This window comes from Coregonus lavaretus, assembly GCF_964263955.1.
Source record: "Coregonus lavaretus genome assembly, chromosome: 2".
Taxonomy (NCBI): domain Eukaryota; kingdom Metazoa; phylum Chordata; class Actinopteri; order Salmoniformes; family Salmonidae; genus Coregonus; species Coregonus lavaretus.
The window spans coordinates 61,396,262-61,414,793 of NC_139989.1; the positions used below are offsets into that span (position 1 = coordinate 61,396,262).

An 18,532-nucleotide genomic window follows, 5' to 3' on the forward strand; every position below is an offset into this window, starting at 1 on the left:
CCATGTGAGAGACTCAAACTCGGGCCGACCTTTAAGTCTTTACTGAAGACTCATCTCTTCAGTAGGTCCTATGATTGAGTGTAGTGTGGCCCAGGGGTGCGTAGGTGAACGGAAATGCACTGGAGCGACAAACCGCCCTTGCTGTCTCTGCCTGGCCGGTTCCTGTCTCTCCATTGGGATTCTCTGCCTCTGACCCTATTACGGGGGATGAGTCACTGTCTTACTGGTGCTTTCCATGCCGTCCCTAGGAGGGGTGCATCACTTGAGTGGGTTGAGTCACTGACGTGATCTTCCTGTCCGGTTTGTCGCTCCCTCGGGCTCGTGCAGTGGAGGAGATCTTTGTGGGCTATACTCAGCCTTGTCTCAGGGTAGTAGGTTGGTGGTATGTTGCGATCCCTCTGGTGGTGTGGGGGCTGTGCTTTGGCAAAGTGGGTGGAGTTATATCCTGTGTCTCCCGACCAACCCTGTCTCAGCCTCCAGTATCTATGCTGCAATAGTCTATGTGCCGGGGGGCTAAAGACAAGTGTCTTTTCAGATTCCACAATTATTATTTAGTTGTGGACAATACATCACCACACTCCCTCTCTTGGTCCTCATCTTTGTAAATCACCTTGATTTTGGACCTGTGTGTTTTATCAGTTTCTTTATGAAAATATTACTGACCTTCATGACAGTAGCTAAAGCTAGGGGCTATAGCAGCACACAAGTAGACTACAAATGCATGCTGGGCCGGGCATGCCCTGAGCTGGTGAAGTGAGCACTACTGGAGCGAAATTGCAAAGGGCAAGAAGGCCGACGCTCCAGCTTTTGGGAATCTCGCTCCACGCTCCAGTCAAATTGTGCACGCTCCTAACTCCGCTCACACACTCTGGTCTAGAGAAACAGAGCCATTCTGCCACTAGAGGGCGGTCTCCCTCAACCTGACCCTGCTTACTGATTGACACAAAGGATGGCCTATCAGTGTCTTTCTATTCAACTCGTTTCCACCAATAACAAAAGACACACAAGCCAGAATTGCCAAAAGCCACTTTATTAATGAAACAACCTTAAAGTGACTGGACCAGGGGTATGAAGGGGTAGTACAACTCAGTACACTGGCAGTATGGTCTCTAAAAGTGGAACGTATTCTAGCAGTGTTGCTTAACTCCTGTCATGGGTCCCCCTAGGGCAGGGGTATTCAACTCTTACCCTACGAGGTCCAGAGCCTGCTGGTTTTCTGTTCTACCTGAATTAGTTGCAGCCACCTGGTGTCCCAGGTCTAAATCAGTCCCTGATTAGAGGGCAACAATAAAAAATTGCAGTAGAACTGGCTTCGAGGTCCAGAGTTGAGTTTGAGGGCCCTAAGGGTTGCACAATTGTTTACTTTAGTCCAGCACCACAGTAGCACACCTGCTGCAACTATCAACAAGCTCTTGAGCAGTTGCATCAAGTGTGTTAGTGCTGGGCTATAACAAAAATGTGCAACAGGGGGGGTGAGGGGATGCAGGACTACACTCCCGGAGAGTTGAGTAACACTATTAGAGCGTTGGTATTGCTGCAGCGGCCTGGGCAATGTAACACTACCATAGACACCTATAGGTTACACACAGTAACCACGGCCACCATAGACACCTACAGTGGGGAAAAAAGGTATTTAGTCAGCCACCAATTGTGCAAGTTCTCCCACTTAAAAAGATGAGAGAGGCCTGTAATTTTCATCATAGGTACACGTCAACTATGACAGACAAATTGAGGAGAAAAAAATCCAGAAAATCACATTGTAGGATTTTTAATGAATTTATTTGCAAATTATGGTGGAAAATAAGTATTTGGTCACCTACAAACAAGCAAGATTTCTGGCTCTCACAGACCTGTAACTTCTTCTTTAAGAGGCTCCTCTGTCCTCCACTCGTTACCTGTATTAATGGCACCTGTTTGAACTTGTTATCAGTATAAAAGACACCTGTCCACAACCTCAAACAGTCACACTCCAAACTCCACTATGGCCAAGACCAAAGAGCTGTCAAAGGACACCAGAAACAAAATTGTAGACCTGCACCAGGCTGGGAAGACTGAATCTGCAATAGGTAAGCAGCTTGGTTTGAAGAAATCAACTGTGGGAGCAATTATTAGGAAATGGAAGACATACAAGACCACTGATAATCTCCCTCGATCTGGGGCTCCACGCAAGATCTCACCCCGTGGGGTCAAAATGATCACAAGAACGGTGAGCAAAAATCCCAGAACCACACGGGGGGACCTAGTGAATGACCTGCAGAGAGCTGGGACCAAAGTAACAAAGCCTACCATCAGTAACACACTACGCCACCAGGGACTCAAATCCTGCAGTGCCAGACGTGTCCCCCTGCTTAAGCCAGTACATGTCCAGGCCCGTCTGAATAATAATAATAATATGCCATTTAGCAGACGCTTTTATCCAAAGCGACTTACAGTCATGCGTGCATCAATTTTTTTGTGTATGGGTAGTCCCGGGGATCGAACCCACTACCTTGGCGTTACAAGCGCCGTGCTCTACCAGCTGAGCTACAGAGGACTACAAGTTTGCTAGAGTGCATTTGGATGATCCAGAAGAGGATTGGGAGAATGTCATATGGTCAGATGAAACCAAAATATAACTTTTTGGTAAAAACTCAACTCGTTGTGTTTGGAGGACAAAGAATGCTGAGTTGCATCCAAAGAACACCATACCTACTGTGAAGCATGGGGGTGGAAACATCATGCATTGGGGCTGTTTTTCTGCAAAGGGACCAGGACGACTGATCCGTGTAAAGGAAAGAATGAATGGGGCCATGTATCGTGAGATTTTGAGTGAAAACCTCCTTCCATCAGCAAGGGCATTGAAGATGAAACGTGGCTGGGTCTTTCAGCATGACAATGATCCCAAACACACCGCCCGGGCAACGAAGGAGTGGCTTCGTAAGAAGCATTTCAAGGTCCTGGAGTGGCCTAGCCAGTCTCCAGATCTCAACCCCATAGAAAATCTTTGGAGGGAGTTGAAAGTCCGTGTTGCCCAGCATCAGCCCCAAAACATCACTGCTCTAGAGGAGATCTGCATGGAGGAATGGGCCAAAATACCAGCAACAGTGTGTGAAAACCTTGTGAAGACTTACAGAAAACGTTTGACCTGTGTCATTGCCAACAAAGGGTATATAACAAAGTATTGAGAAACTTTTGTTATTGACCAAATACTTATTTTCCACCATAATTTGCAAATAAATTCATAAAAAATCCTACAATGTGATTTTCTGGATTTTTTCTCTCATTTTGTCTGTCATAGTTGACGTGTACCTATGATGAAAATTACAGGCCTCTCATCTTTTTAAGTGGGAGAACTTGCACAATTGGTGGCTGACTAAATACTTTTTTCCCCCACTGTATAGGTTACACTCAGTAACCACTGAAACATTAGGGGGATTCTTCCTAGAGGTTGAGTTAGCTCATCCTGCTGGCAACACCAGGGTCATTGTGGGTTCACCTCTCAGCTCACATATTACATCAGTCATTTGGGATGAGACTTGAAAGTGTCCAATTACCACATTTAGAATACTTCCAACCAATAAAACAGCATGTTTTCACTCAAAGTGTTGGTCTGACACCTTTCAGTGTGTTTAAATACCTGTTTTTGTCCCCCGATTCCCTTGTCTAACACTTCAGATATCTGTGGACTGAAATATTTAAAACGTTGCAGATTGAAATACGTATAGAATGAACGCTGTTTCGAGCTCTACATAAGAGAATCATCAAATTTTTTCTGACGCGTTCTATTTCAACCTCTTGCAAAAAAGTCCCCATCTTCAGCTATTAAGAATGTAAAAAGCTAGAGATATTCCCCAAATTACACATTACTCATTTGCAAAGGCCAATTGAGTTTTGGGATCCTTCAGCTCAAATTCTTGACCACTAAATCATGATGCCACTTAGCATGAAGCGATTGGGCATGCACTAAGGAGTATGCTAGCATGGACATTGGAACACAGCCAGAATCTGTATCTGAAATAATACCACACGACGGACATCAAAATGGAGTCTGGCGATCAGAATTCACAATAAACATGTACACAACTTTACCGTATAAACGGAACTCAAGCTAGTAGGACACTGAAATTAACAGCTAGCCTAAATAATTGGACATGATCCTATAGAAATGGCAACAGTATAAGGCTGTGTTTCCACAGGCAGCCTAATTCTGATATTTTCCCACTAACTGGTATTTTGACCAATCAGATCAGTTCTTTCAGCCAATAATTGGGCAAACGATCAGAATTGGGCTGCCTGTGTAAACGCTGCCTAATGACACAGAGAGCGGTGGCCTTCGACTCTCAGTGATTGGATAAAAAAATATATATATACAGAAAATGAGAGATTGGTGAGGCTAGTGAGAACCAAAATACCTTCTCTATTACAACACTGCTGAGGCGTTTAACAGACAGTAACAGAGATAGCCACTTCTGTGTGTAAATATTGAAGAGAAAACTACCTTGGAATGCAAGAATAGCTAGCCTACACTGGCTTCTTACAATGCAGAACATGTTGGCAAAGACCAAAATGGCTTTTTTCCCCCCATGGTGAAAAAATAAACAAGATGATCATTTGGAATGTATAGCTATGTGACTTGGGCCATTAATTAATCAATTAATGAATGAATTACTTCCCTAAGAGATGTTTACCACTAGGGGCAGTAAAGTGACGTTCATATTTAAACCAACCAAAGACATCCCAAATATGGCGGCTTTAAACCCAGTCTATAAATCCCCTCAACGCTACAACATCTAGTTTCTTGTTACAACTGTCAAAAAACAACGTGGATAAACTGAAGTCACAATACTAATGGAGCAGCCAATGACAACCAACAGGAAGTGAAGTTTCCGTTACTACGGTGACGACACTAATGACAGAAAGTGGAACTTGATGCGTTCACCATTCCGGATCCACTGTCAATACGAGAGGTGACGTCTCCCACGTCGTAAAGGAACTGCAGTGTGTGAAGGGGTTATAGGGCTATGTGCAGTGTGTGTGGTGTTATAGAATGGTGCAACGTCTCTGAGTGCTTTTCTTGCTCTTCTTGTTGCTGCGGTTGGTTTCCTTATACCTCCTGATCTCCCTGACTAGAGAGTAGAACGCCTCCTCCACTCCCTGGAAGACAGAATGAAAGAATGGAGAAAGTTTACACTCACATGTAGAGTGATTGAATGCAGCTGGGTCGCCTTCAGTACTCAAAAACAGAGCAAATGTTCAGAGTAGAATAGGACAGTGCTACTACCTGAATGAATCCAATAACAAAAGTTATCCCATTTGTGCCCTCATAGATACTGTCATGACTGCAGTGTACAAATGTGTTATGTTACCCAATACCTTTGGTGAGTCAGTTGAAGAGTTTATTCAAATCATTTACACAAAACACACATTAGCCGTTAAGACATAGGAGTCTGTCAGGACAACACAGGGGGCTATAGGAGTCTGTCATGACAACACAGGGGACTATAGGAGTCTGTCAGGACAACACAGGGGACTATAGGAGTCTGTCAGGACAACACAGGGGACTATAGGAGTCTGTCAGGACAACACAGGGGGCCATCTCAATGGTCTAGCATCTCCTTCTCCCTCCATTGTCCAGTTTGAGGCCCAACAGACCTGCTACATGGACCTATCATTTCTGCAGAGTGAGAGAAGTAAGAGAGAAAGAGAGGCTAGCGCTGCTCAGTGTACATTTACACTCTGGTTCCATTTTCAAGATTCCCACCTGTGAACACTTGATAAAGTGGATCAAGTGCTGCTCAAAGGTTATGCTTCCAGTGTATCTGGTACATTCCTACTACACCCCTGTGTAGTTCCCCTGGCTGTAAAACCCACCTGTCTGGTTTTGGCGGAGGTCTCCACGAAAGGCACACCGTAGCCGCGGGCCAGCTCCTGGGCCTGCCTGCTCTCCACGCTGCGACTCCCCAGGTCACTCTTGTTCCCCACCAGCACCATAGGCACACTGTCACTGTCCTTCACTCTGTTGATCTGTTCTCTGTGGAGGGGAGGAGGAGAGGGGGAGGAGGAGAGGGAGAGGGGAGGAGGTGGAGAAAAAAGGAGGGAGAAGTGGAAAGGAAGAATAGGACAGAGAGAGAGTCATGTGTCAAACAAATGGACATGAAATAAAAATCTAAATCTACTTTCAATTCCAAAGCCTCGTCTCCTTTGTAAATTAGGTGACAACACAGTTCTTCCATGTACGCCCGGCCGGACGGGAACCGACATGGTTCAAATGATCAGAAATAGTTTACTCCAAACGGAAACCGCTTTGCAACGAAAACTAGAGTTTCTATTGGACAAATTCAAGTAGGTCCCTCCTCGTTTTGTTCTGTTTGCTTCCTAAAGTAAACGGTTTCCATTGCAAAACGTTTCGCAAACAGGCCAAACGTTTCACTACGGTCTGTGACTAATGAACACACTTCATGTGTAGGACAGCAGTCACTGTGACAGACAGTCAGTACCTGTACAGGTGAACGTCCTCAAAGGACTTGATGTTGTTGATGGCGAACACACAAAGGAAGCCCTCCCCTGTCCTCATGTACTGGTCCCTCATGGCACTGTACTCCTCCTGACCTGCTGTGTCCAGGATGTCCAGCAGACACGTCTCTCCGTCAATCACCACCTGCTTCCTGTACGAGTCCTAGGTTGAACGTAACAAAGCTTAACACCAGGATTCTAATATCCCATAACTCTTTGCATAAATGAGGAAGAATTCGAAACAATGGGAGCAGCGATGCTATTACGCAACGCTGGTCCCATCAGTCTGTTTATTTTCAAAAGCTTGTCCTAACCTGGGTATCTTCAACCTAGTACAAGTCCTAAAATGGGGGTGTGTTCATTAGGCACCAAACGGAAGGAAACGGGCTGAAACAGGGAGGGACTACCTGGACTTGTCCAATGAGAAAACGTTTATTTTTGTTTTCCATTGCAAAACTGTCTTTGTTTTCTGTTGCATGCCCTAATGCAGTGGTTCCCAACTCTGGTCGTCGAGTACACCCAACAGCACACATTTTTGTTGTAGCCCCGGACAAACATACCTGATTCAACTCATTGAGGGCCTGATGATTAGTTGACAAGTTGAATCAGGTGTGCTTGTCTGGGGCTACAATAAAAATGTGTACTGTAGGGGGTACTCGAAGACTGGAGTTGGGAACCGCTGCCCTAATGAACATGACCCTGGTCGGGGGACTTGTCAGTCACAAAGGCAACAGGTGCTAATTTCAAATAGACTCCTACCATTGACCCATAGGTACTGGTGTGACTCTGAATGGATTGGAAAGCATGATCATAACAATATGCTTGGAAAGTAATCATCACTCCCCCTTTGCCACCCTCATAGCTTATGGATCCACTCTGTAAATTATTGGAACCATTTTGCTAGAGGCAACAATTATCCTAATGTAAATATTTTACCTTCAGGAGATTGTGGATAGATACTTATAGAATAGAATCTACATAGACTCTATATGCAAGTTGCATATAGTGGGTTGCTACATTTGAAGCAGGCGATTTCAATCGAATTAGCTTACTATTAAAGGGCAACTTCACAACTTGTTAACCTCATATTCATTATCTCCAGCCCCAAACCAGTGCCTACTTATGTGGAAAACGGCGCATTTCTACAAAAAAAAAGAAAGATAAGACCCAATCACATCAAAAGTTTAAAAAATATATTGATTTTCAAACAAAGATTTGCGTTGATGAGCAAGAAAATACCATCCTTTTTTAGGAACCCTTCTTATCCCTTTTAACTACAGTTCAAATCAAATCAAATTTTATTGGTCACATGCGCCGAATACAACAGGTGCAGACATTACAGTGAAATGCTTACTTACAGCCCTTAACCAACAGTGCATTTATTTTAAACAAAAAAAGTAAGAATAAAACAACAACAAAAAAAGTGTTGAGAAAAAAAAGAGCAGAAGTAAAATAAAGTGACAGTAGGGAGGCTATATATACAGGGGGGTACCGTTGCAGAGTCAATGTGCGGGGGCACCGGCTAGTTGAGGTAATATGTACATGTGGGTAGAGTTAAAGTGACTATGCATAAATACTTAACAGAGTAGCAGCAGCTACTGGGGTGGGGGGGCAGTGCAAATAGTCCGGGTAGCCATGATTAGCTGTTCAGGAGTCTTATGGCTTGGGGGTAGAAGCTGTTGAGAAGTCTTTTGGACCTAGACTTGGCACTCCGGTACCGCTTGCCGTGCGGTAGCAGAGAGAACAGTCTATGACTAGGGTGGCTGGAGTCTTTGACAATTTTGAGGGCCTTCCTCTGACACCGCCTGGTATAGAGGTCCTGGATGGCAGGAAGCTTTGCCCCAGTGATGTACTGGGCCGTACGCACTACCCTCTGTAGTGCCTTGCGGTCGGAGGCCAAGCAGTTGCCATACCAGGCGGTGATGCAACCAGTCAGGATGCTCTCGATGGTGCAGCTGTAGAATTTTTTGAGGATCTGAGGACCCATGCCAAATCTTTTTAGTCTCCTGAGGGGGAATAGGCTTTGTCGTGCCCTCTTCACGACTGTCTTGGTGTGTTTGGACCATGATAGTTCGTTGGTGATGTGGACACCAAGGAACTTGAAGCTCTCAACCTGTTCCACTACAGCCCCGTCGATGAGAATGGGGGCGTGCTCAGTCCTATTTTTTTTTCCTGTAGTCCACAATCATCTCCTTTGTCTTGGTCACGTTGAGGGAGAGGTTGTTGTCCTGGCACCACACGGCCAGATCTCTGACCTCCTCCCTATAGGCTGTCTCATCGTTGTCGGTGATCAGGCCTACCACTGTTGTGTCGTCGGCAAACTTAATGATGGTGTTGGAGTCGTGCCTGGCCATGCAGTCATGGGTGAACAGAGAGTACAGGAGGGGACTGAGCACGCACCCCCGAGGGGCCCCCGTGTTGAGGATCAGTGTGGCAGATGTGTTGTTACCTACCCTTACCACCTGGGGGCGGCCCGTCAGGAAGTCCAGGATCCAGTTGCAGAGGGAGGTGTTTAGTCCCAGGATCCTTAGCTTAGTGATGAGCTTAGAGGGCACTATGGTGTTGAATGCTGAGCTGTAGTCAATGAATAGCATTCTCACGTAGGTGTTCCTCTTGTCCAGGTGGGAAAGGGCAGTGTGGAGTGCGATAGAGATTGCATCATCTGTGGATCTGTTGGGGCGGTATGCAAATTGGAGTGGGTCTAGGGTTTCTGGGATAATGCTGTTGATGTGAGCCAAGACCAGCCTTTCAAAGCACTTCATGGCTACAGACGTCAGTGCTACGGGTCGGTAGTCATTTAGGCAGGTTATCTTAGAGTCCTTGGGCACGGGGACTATGGTGGTCTGCTTGAAACATGTTGGTATTACAGACTCAGTCAGGGACATGTTGAAAATGTCAGTGAAGACACTTGCCAGTTGGTCAGCACATGCTCGGAGTACACGTCCTGGTAATCCGTCTGGCCCTGCGGCCTTGTGAATGTTGACCTGCTTAAAAGTCTTACTCACATCGGTTACGGAGAGCGTGATCACATAGTCATCTGGAACAGCTGGTGCTCTCATGCATGCTTCAGTGTTGCTTGCCTCGAAGCGAGCATAGAAGTGGTTTAGCTCGTCTGGTAGGCTTGTGTCACTGGGCAGCTCGCGGCTGTGCTTCCCTTTGTAGTCTGTAATAGTTTTCAAGCCCTGCCACATCCGACGAGCGTCAGAGCCAGTGTAGTATGATTCAATCTTAGACCTGTATTGACTCTTTGCCTGTTTGATGGTTCGTCGGAGGTCATAGCGGGATTTCTTATAAGCGTCCGGGTTAGAGTCCCGTTCCTTGAAAGCAGCAGCTCTACCCTTTAGCTCAGTGCGGATGTTTCCTGTAATCCATGGCTTCTGGTTGGGGTATGTACGTACGGTCACTGTGGGGACGACATCATCGATGCACTTATTGATGAAGCCAGTGACTTATGTTGTGTACTCCTCAATGCTGTCTGAAGAATCTCTGAACATGCTCCAGTCTGTGCTAGCAAAACAGTCCTGTAGCTTAGCATCTGCGTCATCTGACCACTTTTTTATTAACCGAGTCACTGGTGCTTCCTGCTTTAGTTTTTGCTTATAAGCAGGAATCAGGAGGATAGAGTTATGGTCAGATTTGCCAAATGGAGGGCGAGGGAGAGCTTTGTATGCGTCTCTGTGTGTGGAGTAAAGGTGGTCTAGAGTTTTTTTCCCTCTGGTTGCACATTTAACATGCTGGTAGAAATTAGGTAGAACGGATTTAAGTTTCCCTGCATTGAAGTCCCCGGCCACTAGGAGCGCTGCATCTGGATGAGCGTTTTCCTGTTGATTAATGGCCTTGTACAACTCATTCAGTGCAATCTTAATGCCAGCATTGGTTTGTGGTGGTAAATAGACAGCTATGAAAAATATAGATGAAAACTCTCTTGGTAAATAGTGTGGTCTACAGCTTATCATAAGATACTCTACCTCAGGCGAGCAAAACCTCGAGACTTCCTTAGTATTTGATTTTGTGCACCAGCTGTTGTTTACAAATATACACAGACCGCCACCCCTTGTCTTACCGGAGTCGGCCGTTCTGTCCTGCCGATGTAGCGTATAGCCTGCTAGCTGAATGTTATCATTGTTGTCGTTCAGCCACGACTCCGTGAAACATAAGATATTACAGTTTTTAATGTCCCGTTGGTAGGATAACCGTAATCTTAAATCGTCCACTTTATTTTCAAAAGATTGAACGTTGGCTAATAGGATTGATGGAAGAGGCAGTTTACTCGCTCGCCGTCGGATCCTTACAAGGCACCCCGATCTTCGTCCGCGATATCTCCGTCTCTTCCTCACGCGAATGACGGGGATTTGGGCCTTGTCGGGTGTCTGTATGATATCCTTCGCGGCCGCCTCGTTGAAGAAAAAATCTTCGTCCAATACGAGGTGAGTAATCGCTGTCCTGATATCCAGAAGCTCTTTTTGGTTATAAGAGACGATGGCAGAAACATTATGTACAAAATAAATGACAAATAACGCGGAAAAACACACATAATAGTACAATTGGTTAGAGGGCTGTAAAACGGCAGCCATCTTCTCCGGCGCTGTTCAGTGGAACGTGCCGTTTTTCACATTTATAGACACTGGTTTGGGGCTGGATATATGAGGTTGCCCTTTAAGATTCACACATACAGACAAACACCTGCAATTCACCTCGATGGTGGGGTCATATTCATCCACAAAGTGATTCTGGATGAGTTGGATAGTTAAGGCACTCTTCCCCACACCTCCAGCACCCACCACAACAAGCTTATACTCAGTCATGCCTAGAGAGAGAGGGAGAACGAGAGAAACACTTCAGTATGTTTCCATTAAAGCTTCACATAGAAATGTGCGTTATAGATTTGTCATTCTCATTGAAAGCAAGTCTAAGTGATAGATATGGTCTATGTAAGCTACTTCAAAACAGCTGAAAATACACTTTTTTTGTTATGGAAAATATATTTCACAGTGGATTAGATGGTACAATGATTCTCTAGACTATACATGCTCGTTTTGTTACAAACTGAAATTTCGCAAACTATTAGAATTTTAGCAATTTTAGTCTTTATCTTTAAAAAGATGCACTATGCAGAAATCGCGCCGCCATTTCCTGGTTGCAAAAATTCTAAACAGCTCACCTAATTTCACTTTGTGACAAACCAAGCATGTATAGTCTAGAGAATCATTGTACCACCTAAACCCCGGTGAAATCTCTTTTCCATAACCAAAAATATTGTATTTTCAGCTGTTTGAAGCTGGTGTACAAAACCGAAAGTAAGTAACACAACTTAAGAACGGGAAGCATAGAAATAGGTTACAAAGAACATATCTATCACTTAGACTTGCTTTCAATGAGAATGACAAATCTATAACGCACATTTCTACATACATTGTTGAGTCACCCAAAAAGCTACATATTGCAGCTTTAAAATGTTGCATCCATAACCTTTAAAATTATTTAATTGGTTGATTTAAGTACTAGTTGTTTGATTCCTTGTAAAGAAGTTCTGCTGTGTCATTGTGTCTCGTTGTGCGTGTGCGCGCATGTCAAATTTTTACTTGACTGTATGGTTCATTGTAGCAACCTTAACCCAACGACCTCAGAGATTCGGACCTCTTGGCGTAACGATTAAGGCGTTGGGCGTGACAGTCGCTGGACCCAGGTTTGAGTCCTGGTCTGGGCTACCCCCTCAAATTCGCTACATTGGTGTCGGATGTGGGATGGCGCCTGTGAGGCCATCGGAGAGGGGTGTACACGTGAGGGACTTGGTATAGAGAAGCGTGGGGACACACTCACCCAAAGGAAGTGGGTAACGTAGGGACCTTAACCAAACCTCACCAAGAGATTCTGACCTCTTGGCATAACGGTTAAGGTGTTGGCTTGACAGTCTCTGGACCTGGGTTCGAGTCCCGGTCAGGGTTAGCCCCTGAATTCACAACAATATGATACATTCATTCATTTCTGAACCAAACGAGTCCTACATTTTAGGCAAACAATATAATTTTTGCTCAGGTGTGAGGAGGTCTTTCTGTCCAATTAGGTAAATTATAGACAATATTTCTGTACCCCTTTTGACTGAAGAGCACCCCCAAAGGCAAACGCTCTGTATACTCTTTCAATTGAAAACAAAGCATCAGTAAGCTTATAAATAAACCCGCAACTGCAAAGGCAGAGCCCAAGCCAAAGAAGGAGAAGGCAGCACCTAAGCCCAAGAAGGCTGAGGAGGTGAAGAAGGCCGAGCCTGAGGAGAAGGAAGGGACCACAGAGAATGGAGAAGCCAAAGCTGAGGAAGAGGCACCAGAAGAAGAACCTGAACAGAAAGAGGAGGCGGCCGAATAACATCTCTCAAACCACATATTTTATCAGTGCTCCCTGTACCTCTTTTTCTTGTACAATTCAGGGGTATATTTTTATCGACCATTTTCTAAATGCAGGTTTTTTAGTAGTTTGATTGAAGAAACAATTTTTTTTATGAAACAAAAAATACATTTGGAGATGGGGATTTCATCGCATCCCACTTTTTTACATCTCCGGAACAATTACGTCAACAGTTTTTATTTTCGCTATGAGGGAGGGATGGGGTGGGAATGGGACAGGTTGCTGCACCATATTCGTATCCTTATTCTAGTCTTCCTCTGTTCCTCTGGTGATGTAGAGGCTAACCCAGGCCCTGCAGCCCCCAGTATCACTCCTACTCCCCAGGAGCTATCATTTGTGGACTTCTGTAACCGTAAAAGCCTTGGTTTTCTGCACGTTAATATCAGAAGCCTCCTTCCTAAGTTTGAGTTATTCACTGCGTTAGCACACTCCGCCAACCCTGATGTTCTAGCAGTGTCTGAATCCTGGCTTAGGAAGGCCACCAAAATTCTGAAATTTCCATTCCCAACTACAACATTTTCCATCTAGATAGAACTGCCAAAGGGGGTGGAGTTGCAATCTACTGTAGAGATAGCTTGCAGAGCTCTATCATACTATCCAGGTCTGTGCCCAAACAGTTTGAGCTTCTACTTCTAAAAATTCACCTTTCCAGAAATAAGTCTCTCACTGTTGCCGCTTGCTACAGACCCCCCTCAGCCCCCAGCTGTGCCCTGGACACCATATGTGAATTGATTGCCCCCCATTTATCCTCAGAGTTCGTACTGCTTGGTGACCTAAACTGGGATATGCTTAACACCCCGGCCATCCTACAATCCAAACTAGATGCCCTCAATCTCACACAAATTATCAACGAACCTACCAGGTACAACCCTAAATCCGTAAACATGGGTACCCTCATAGATATCATCCTGGCTAACTTACCCTCTAAATACACCTCTGCTGTCTTCAACCAGGATCTCAGCGATCACTGCCTTATTGCCTGCGTCCGTAACGGGTCCGCGGTCAAACGACCACCCCTCATCACTGTCAAACGCTCCCTAAAACACTTTAGCGAGCAGGCCTTCCTAATTGACCTGGCCCAGGTATCCTGGATGGATATAGATCTCATTCCGTCAGTAGAGGATGCCCGGTTGTTCTTTAAAAGTAATTTCCTCTCAATCTTAAATAAACATGCCCCATTCAAAAAATACAGAACTAAGAACAGATATAGACCCTGGTTCTCCTCAGACTTGACTGCCCTTGACCAGCACAAAAACATCCTGTGGCGTACTGCATTAGCATCAAATAGCCCCCGCGATATGCAACTTTTCAGGGAAGTTAGGAACCAATATACACAAGCAGTTAGGAAAGCAAAGGCTAACTTTTTCAAACAGAAATTTGCATCCTGTAGCACTAACTGCAAAAAGTTTTGGGACACTGTAAAGTCCATGGAGAATAAGAGCACTTCCTCCCAGCTGCCCACTGCACTGAGGCTAGGAAACACTATCACCACCGATAAATCTACAATAATCGAGAATTTCAACAAGCATTTTGCTACGGCTGGTCATGCTTTCCACCTGGCTACCACTACCCCAGCCACCAGCTCTGCATCCTCCGCTGCAACTTGCCCATGCCCCCCCCCCCCCCGCTTCTCCTTCACACAAATTCAGACAGCTGATGTTCTGAAAGAGCTGCAAAATCTGGACCCCTGCAAATCATCTGGGCTAGACAATCTGGACCCTTTCTTTCTAAAACTAGCCGCCGAAATTGTCGCAACCCCTATTACTAGCCTGTTCAACCTCTCTTTCGTAGCTGAGATCGCCAGAGATTGGAAAGCTGCCGCGGTCATCCCCCTCTTCAAAGGGGGTGACACTCTAGATCCAAACTGTTACAGACCTATATCCATCCTGCCCTGCCTTTTGAAAGTTTTTGAAAGCCAAGTTAACAAACAGATCACCGACCATTTCGAATCCCAACGTACCTTCTCCGCTATGCAATCCGGTTTCCGAGCTGGTCATGGGTGCACCTCAGCCACGCTCAAGGTCCTAAACGATATTATAACCGCGATCGATAACAGACAGTACTGTGCAGCCGTCTTCATCAACCTGGCCAAGGCTTTCGACTCTATCAACCACCGCATTCTTATTGGCAGACTAAATAGCCTTGGTTTCTCAAATGACTGCCTCGCCTGGTTCACCAACTACTTCTCAGATAGAGTTCAATGTGTCAAATCGGAGGGCCTGTTGTCTGGACCTATGGCAGTCTCTATGGGGGTGCCACAGGGTTCAATTCTTGGGCCAACTCTTTTCTCCGTGTATATCAATGATGTCGCTCTTGCTGCTGGTGACTCTCAGATCCACCTCTACGCAGACGACACCATTTTGTATACATCTGGCCCTTCATTGGACACTGTGTTAACAAACCTCCAAACGAGCTTCAATGCCATACAACACTCCTTCAGTAGCCTCCAACTGCTCTTAAACACTAGTAAAACTAAATGCATGCTCTTCAATCGAACGCTGCTGGCACCCGCCCACCCGACTAGAATCACTACTCTCGACGGGTCTGACCTAGAGTATGTGGACAACTACAAATACCTAGGTGTCTGGTTAGACTGTAAACTCTCCTTCCAGACTCACATTAAGAATCTCCAATCCAAAGTTAAATCTAGAATCGGCTTCCTATTTCGCAACAAAGCCTCCTTCACTCATGCTGCCAAACATGCCCTCGTAAAACTGACTATCCTACCGATCCTTGACTTCGGCGATGTCATTTACAAAATAGCCTCCAACACTCTACTCAGCAAATTGGATGTAATCTATCACAGTGCCATCCGTTTTGTCACCAAAGCCCCATATACTACCCACCACTGTGACCTGTATGCTCTTGTTGGCTGGTCCTCACTACATATTTGTCGCCAAACCCACTGGCTCCAGGCCATCTATAAATCACTGCTAGGCAAATCCCCGCCTTATCTTAGCTCATTGGTCACCATAGCAACACCCACCCATAGTATGCGCTCCAGCAGGTATATCTCACTTCCCCAAAGCCAACACTTCCTTTGGCTGCCATTCCTTCCAGTTCTCTGCTGCCAATGACTGGAACGAACTGCAAAAATCTCTGAAGCTGGAGACACTTATCTCCCTCACTAACTTTAAGCATCAGTTGTCAGAGCACCTTACCGATCACTGCACCTGTACACAGCCCATCTGAAATTAGCCCACCCAACTACCTCATCCCCATATTGTTATTTATTTTGCTCATTTGCACATCATCTCTTGCACATCTATCATTCCAGTGTTAATACTAATCGTAATTATTTTGCACTATAGCCTATTTATTGCCTTACCTCCATAACTTGCTACATTTGCACACACTGTATATATATTTTCTGTTGTATTTTTGACTTTGTTTTGTTTTACCCCATATGTAACTCTGTGTTGTTGTTGTTGTTTTTAATCGCACTGCTTTGCTTTATCTTGGCCAGGTCGCAGTTGTAAATAAGACCTTGTTCTCAACTGGCTTACCTGGTTAAATAAAGGTTAAATAAAATTTAAAAAATAAAAAAAGAACATGCAAGCACATCGTTTACAGGATGCGTCCCTCATTTTGCCTCTCAGGCAAGCTGCATGACAACACAGCATGGTAGCAACACCACATGACAACAACATGGTTGTTTTATGAGGGACAGTATATGTAACCTGTATTGTGTGGTGGGGATGAATTACTCAAGGGGGGACACATTGTTTTATTGTTTATAATGAGGAAAACATTTTATAATGTTTGCAAACTGTGTTCTATGTTAACTCGTGTACTCATGGCGTATTTTCTTAACCAGTCTGCTTAATAAACCTATTCCCTAGTACTGGAGTTCCTCCCTATCAGGCCTGTGCATTGGGTGTAATTGGTTTTGTGTCTGTTCTTGTGCGGTTGTCTTTGTCCAATAATGTTTGTACCATGTTTTGTGCTGCTACCATGTTGTTGTCATGTGGTGTTGCTACCATGCTGTGTTGTCATGTGTTGCTGCCATGCTACGTTGTCGTTTTAGGTCTCTCTTTATGTAGTGTTGTCGCGATGTATGTTTTGTCCTATATTTTTAATCCCAGCCCCCGTCCCCGCAGGCCTTTTGGTAGGCAGTCATTGTAAATAAGAATTTGTTCTTAACTGACTTGCCTAGTTAAATAAAGGTTCAATAAAAAATAAAAGTAAGGTGAGTAACACGACAAAGGCACAAGGAAACCTGTGGTATCGACAGTATAGCCAACAGCAAATTCACATAATCTGCCCTTTTCAGTGATTTGGAATAGCCTACTAACAGACAGCCTATGGCCCGGAAAATTGTCTTATCATTGCATGTTATCAATCTTTATTCGCGGTCATTACAAAAACATGCCGGTATCTACTAGCAAAGAGGCTGGCTCTAATTTGACCCAGATTTGATGGGAGCTAACGTTAGATAGCATAGCATAACTAACAGACAGCGGTAGATGGCACACTAGGCAGAATACAATCACTACATTTCTCCGTTAATAATGTAGGCCTATTGCATGAGGAAAATTCCAAAATCAGAGCGTTTACCTTAATTTAGTTGGTCGTTTTCCCCCAAACAAAAATGCAGCGTTTGAATGACAAAATGAGATTAGTGCTACATAGCCTGAAACAACTTCCTGATTGAAGTCAACTAAGAAAAAAATATTGTATTTTAGAAGCTGCAATTGAGCCAGAAATATGTCAAATCACTGTTCGCAATGAACGGGAAATATAGGCTGAATATAACCCGAATTAATTTAAAGGTAAGAATTAGTAGTAGGGGAGTAAATCTCTCTAGACTCCATTGTGGTTGAAAAGGGGCAGGGCTTTCACGGCAAACGCAATCAATCGTATTGATTTAACAGCGAATACCATTGTGGTAAAGTAGACAGAGGGTAGAGTAACCCAATCAGAATGGCTCTTGCGTTGTACTTCCGGTTATTACCCGCCTTCAAATCAGAAACTCACCAATCAAGAACCGACGGAAAGGCGCAATGGTCGTGTCCGAAAAAATAATTCGCGTGCTTCGTGACGCCATGATAGTTCCGCCTTTGTACCCTGATTCACCAATCAAAGACATTGCTGCGGTGACGTCTGGAAAGCGCGCACTCGAGTCTGATTGCCTCGAATATTTGGGTTGTTGGAGTGTGCGGAGAGAATTTAGCCACTAGATGGAATCACTGTACTAGCGGCTAACCAACCCATAGACTGTAAAAACGGCTAACCGCTCCCGGCCAAATATACAGTATTTAGATGTCTGTGAAAAACAGACACACAGTCAGGTCACTTTGTTCATCGCACGCTATTGACAAATTTCAAGCACAAGGTTGATGGGTTTCCTTAAAAAACGATATTCAAACTGACAAATTGGATGAGGAGAATATTGGCGAATAAAACTTAATGGAATACCTTCATCTCTGTTGGGTTTGCTGTAAGTAACGAACCGCATTAGTTAAAGAGAGGATTGGGTCTGTAAAGGTCAGTAGTGGAACCCTTACATTGATGGATCAAACTGTGTTAGAGCTCACTAAGGACTTAGGGAAGCACATACACACACACACACACACACACACACACACACACACCTACCAGTCTCACCCCGCGCCATAACCTAGGCTGTAGCCAATCC

The 18,532-nt window shown here is 44.7% G+C and overlaps 1 protein-coding gene across 1 annotated transcript; it reads right to left on the bottom strand.

Annotated features, from left to right (window-relative positions):
* Positions 1–3,288: 3,288 nt before the first annotated feature.
* Positions 3,289–17,725, bottom strand: LOC311104879 (GTPase KRas). The gene is made up of 5 exons (XM_084146844.1): positions 17,452–17,725; positions 11,187–11,299; positions 6,477–6,655; positions 5,851–6,010; positions 3,289–5,133 (listed from the first exon to the last, which is right to left on the bottom strand). The coding sequence occupies exons 2-5, from the start codon at positions 11,295–11,297 to the stop codon at positions 5,020–5,022; spliced, it is 564 nt and encodes a 187-aa protein (XP_084002970.1). The 5' UTR covers positions 11,298–11,299; positions 17,452–17,725; the 3' UTR covers positions 3,289–5,019.
* Positions 17,726–18,532: the final 807 nt, after the last annotated feature.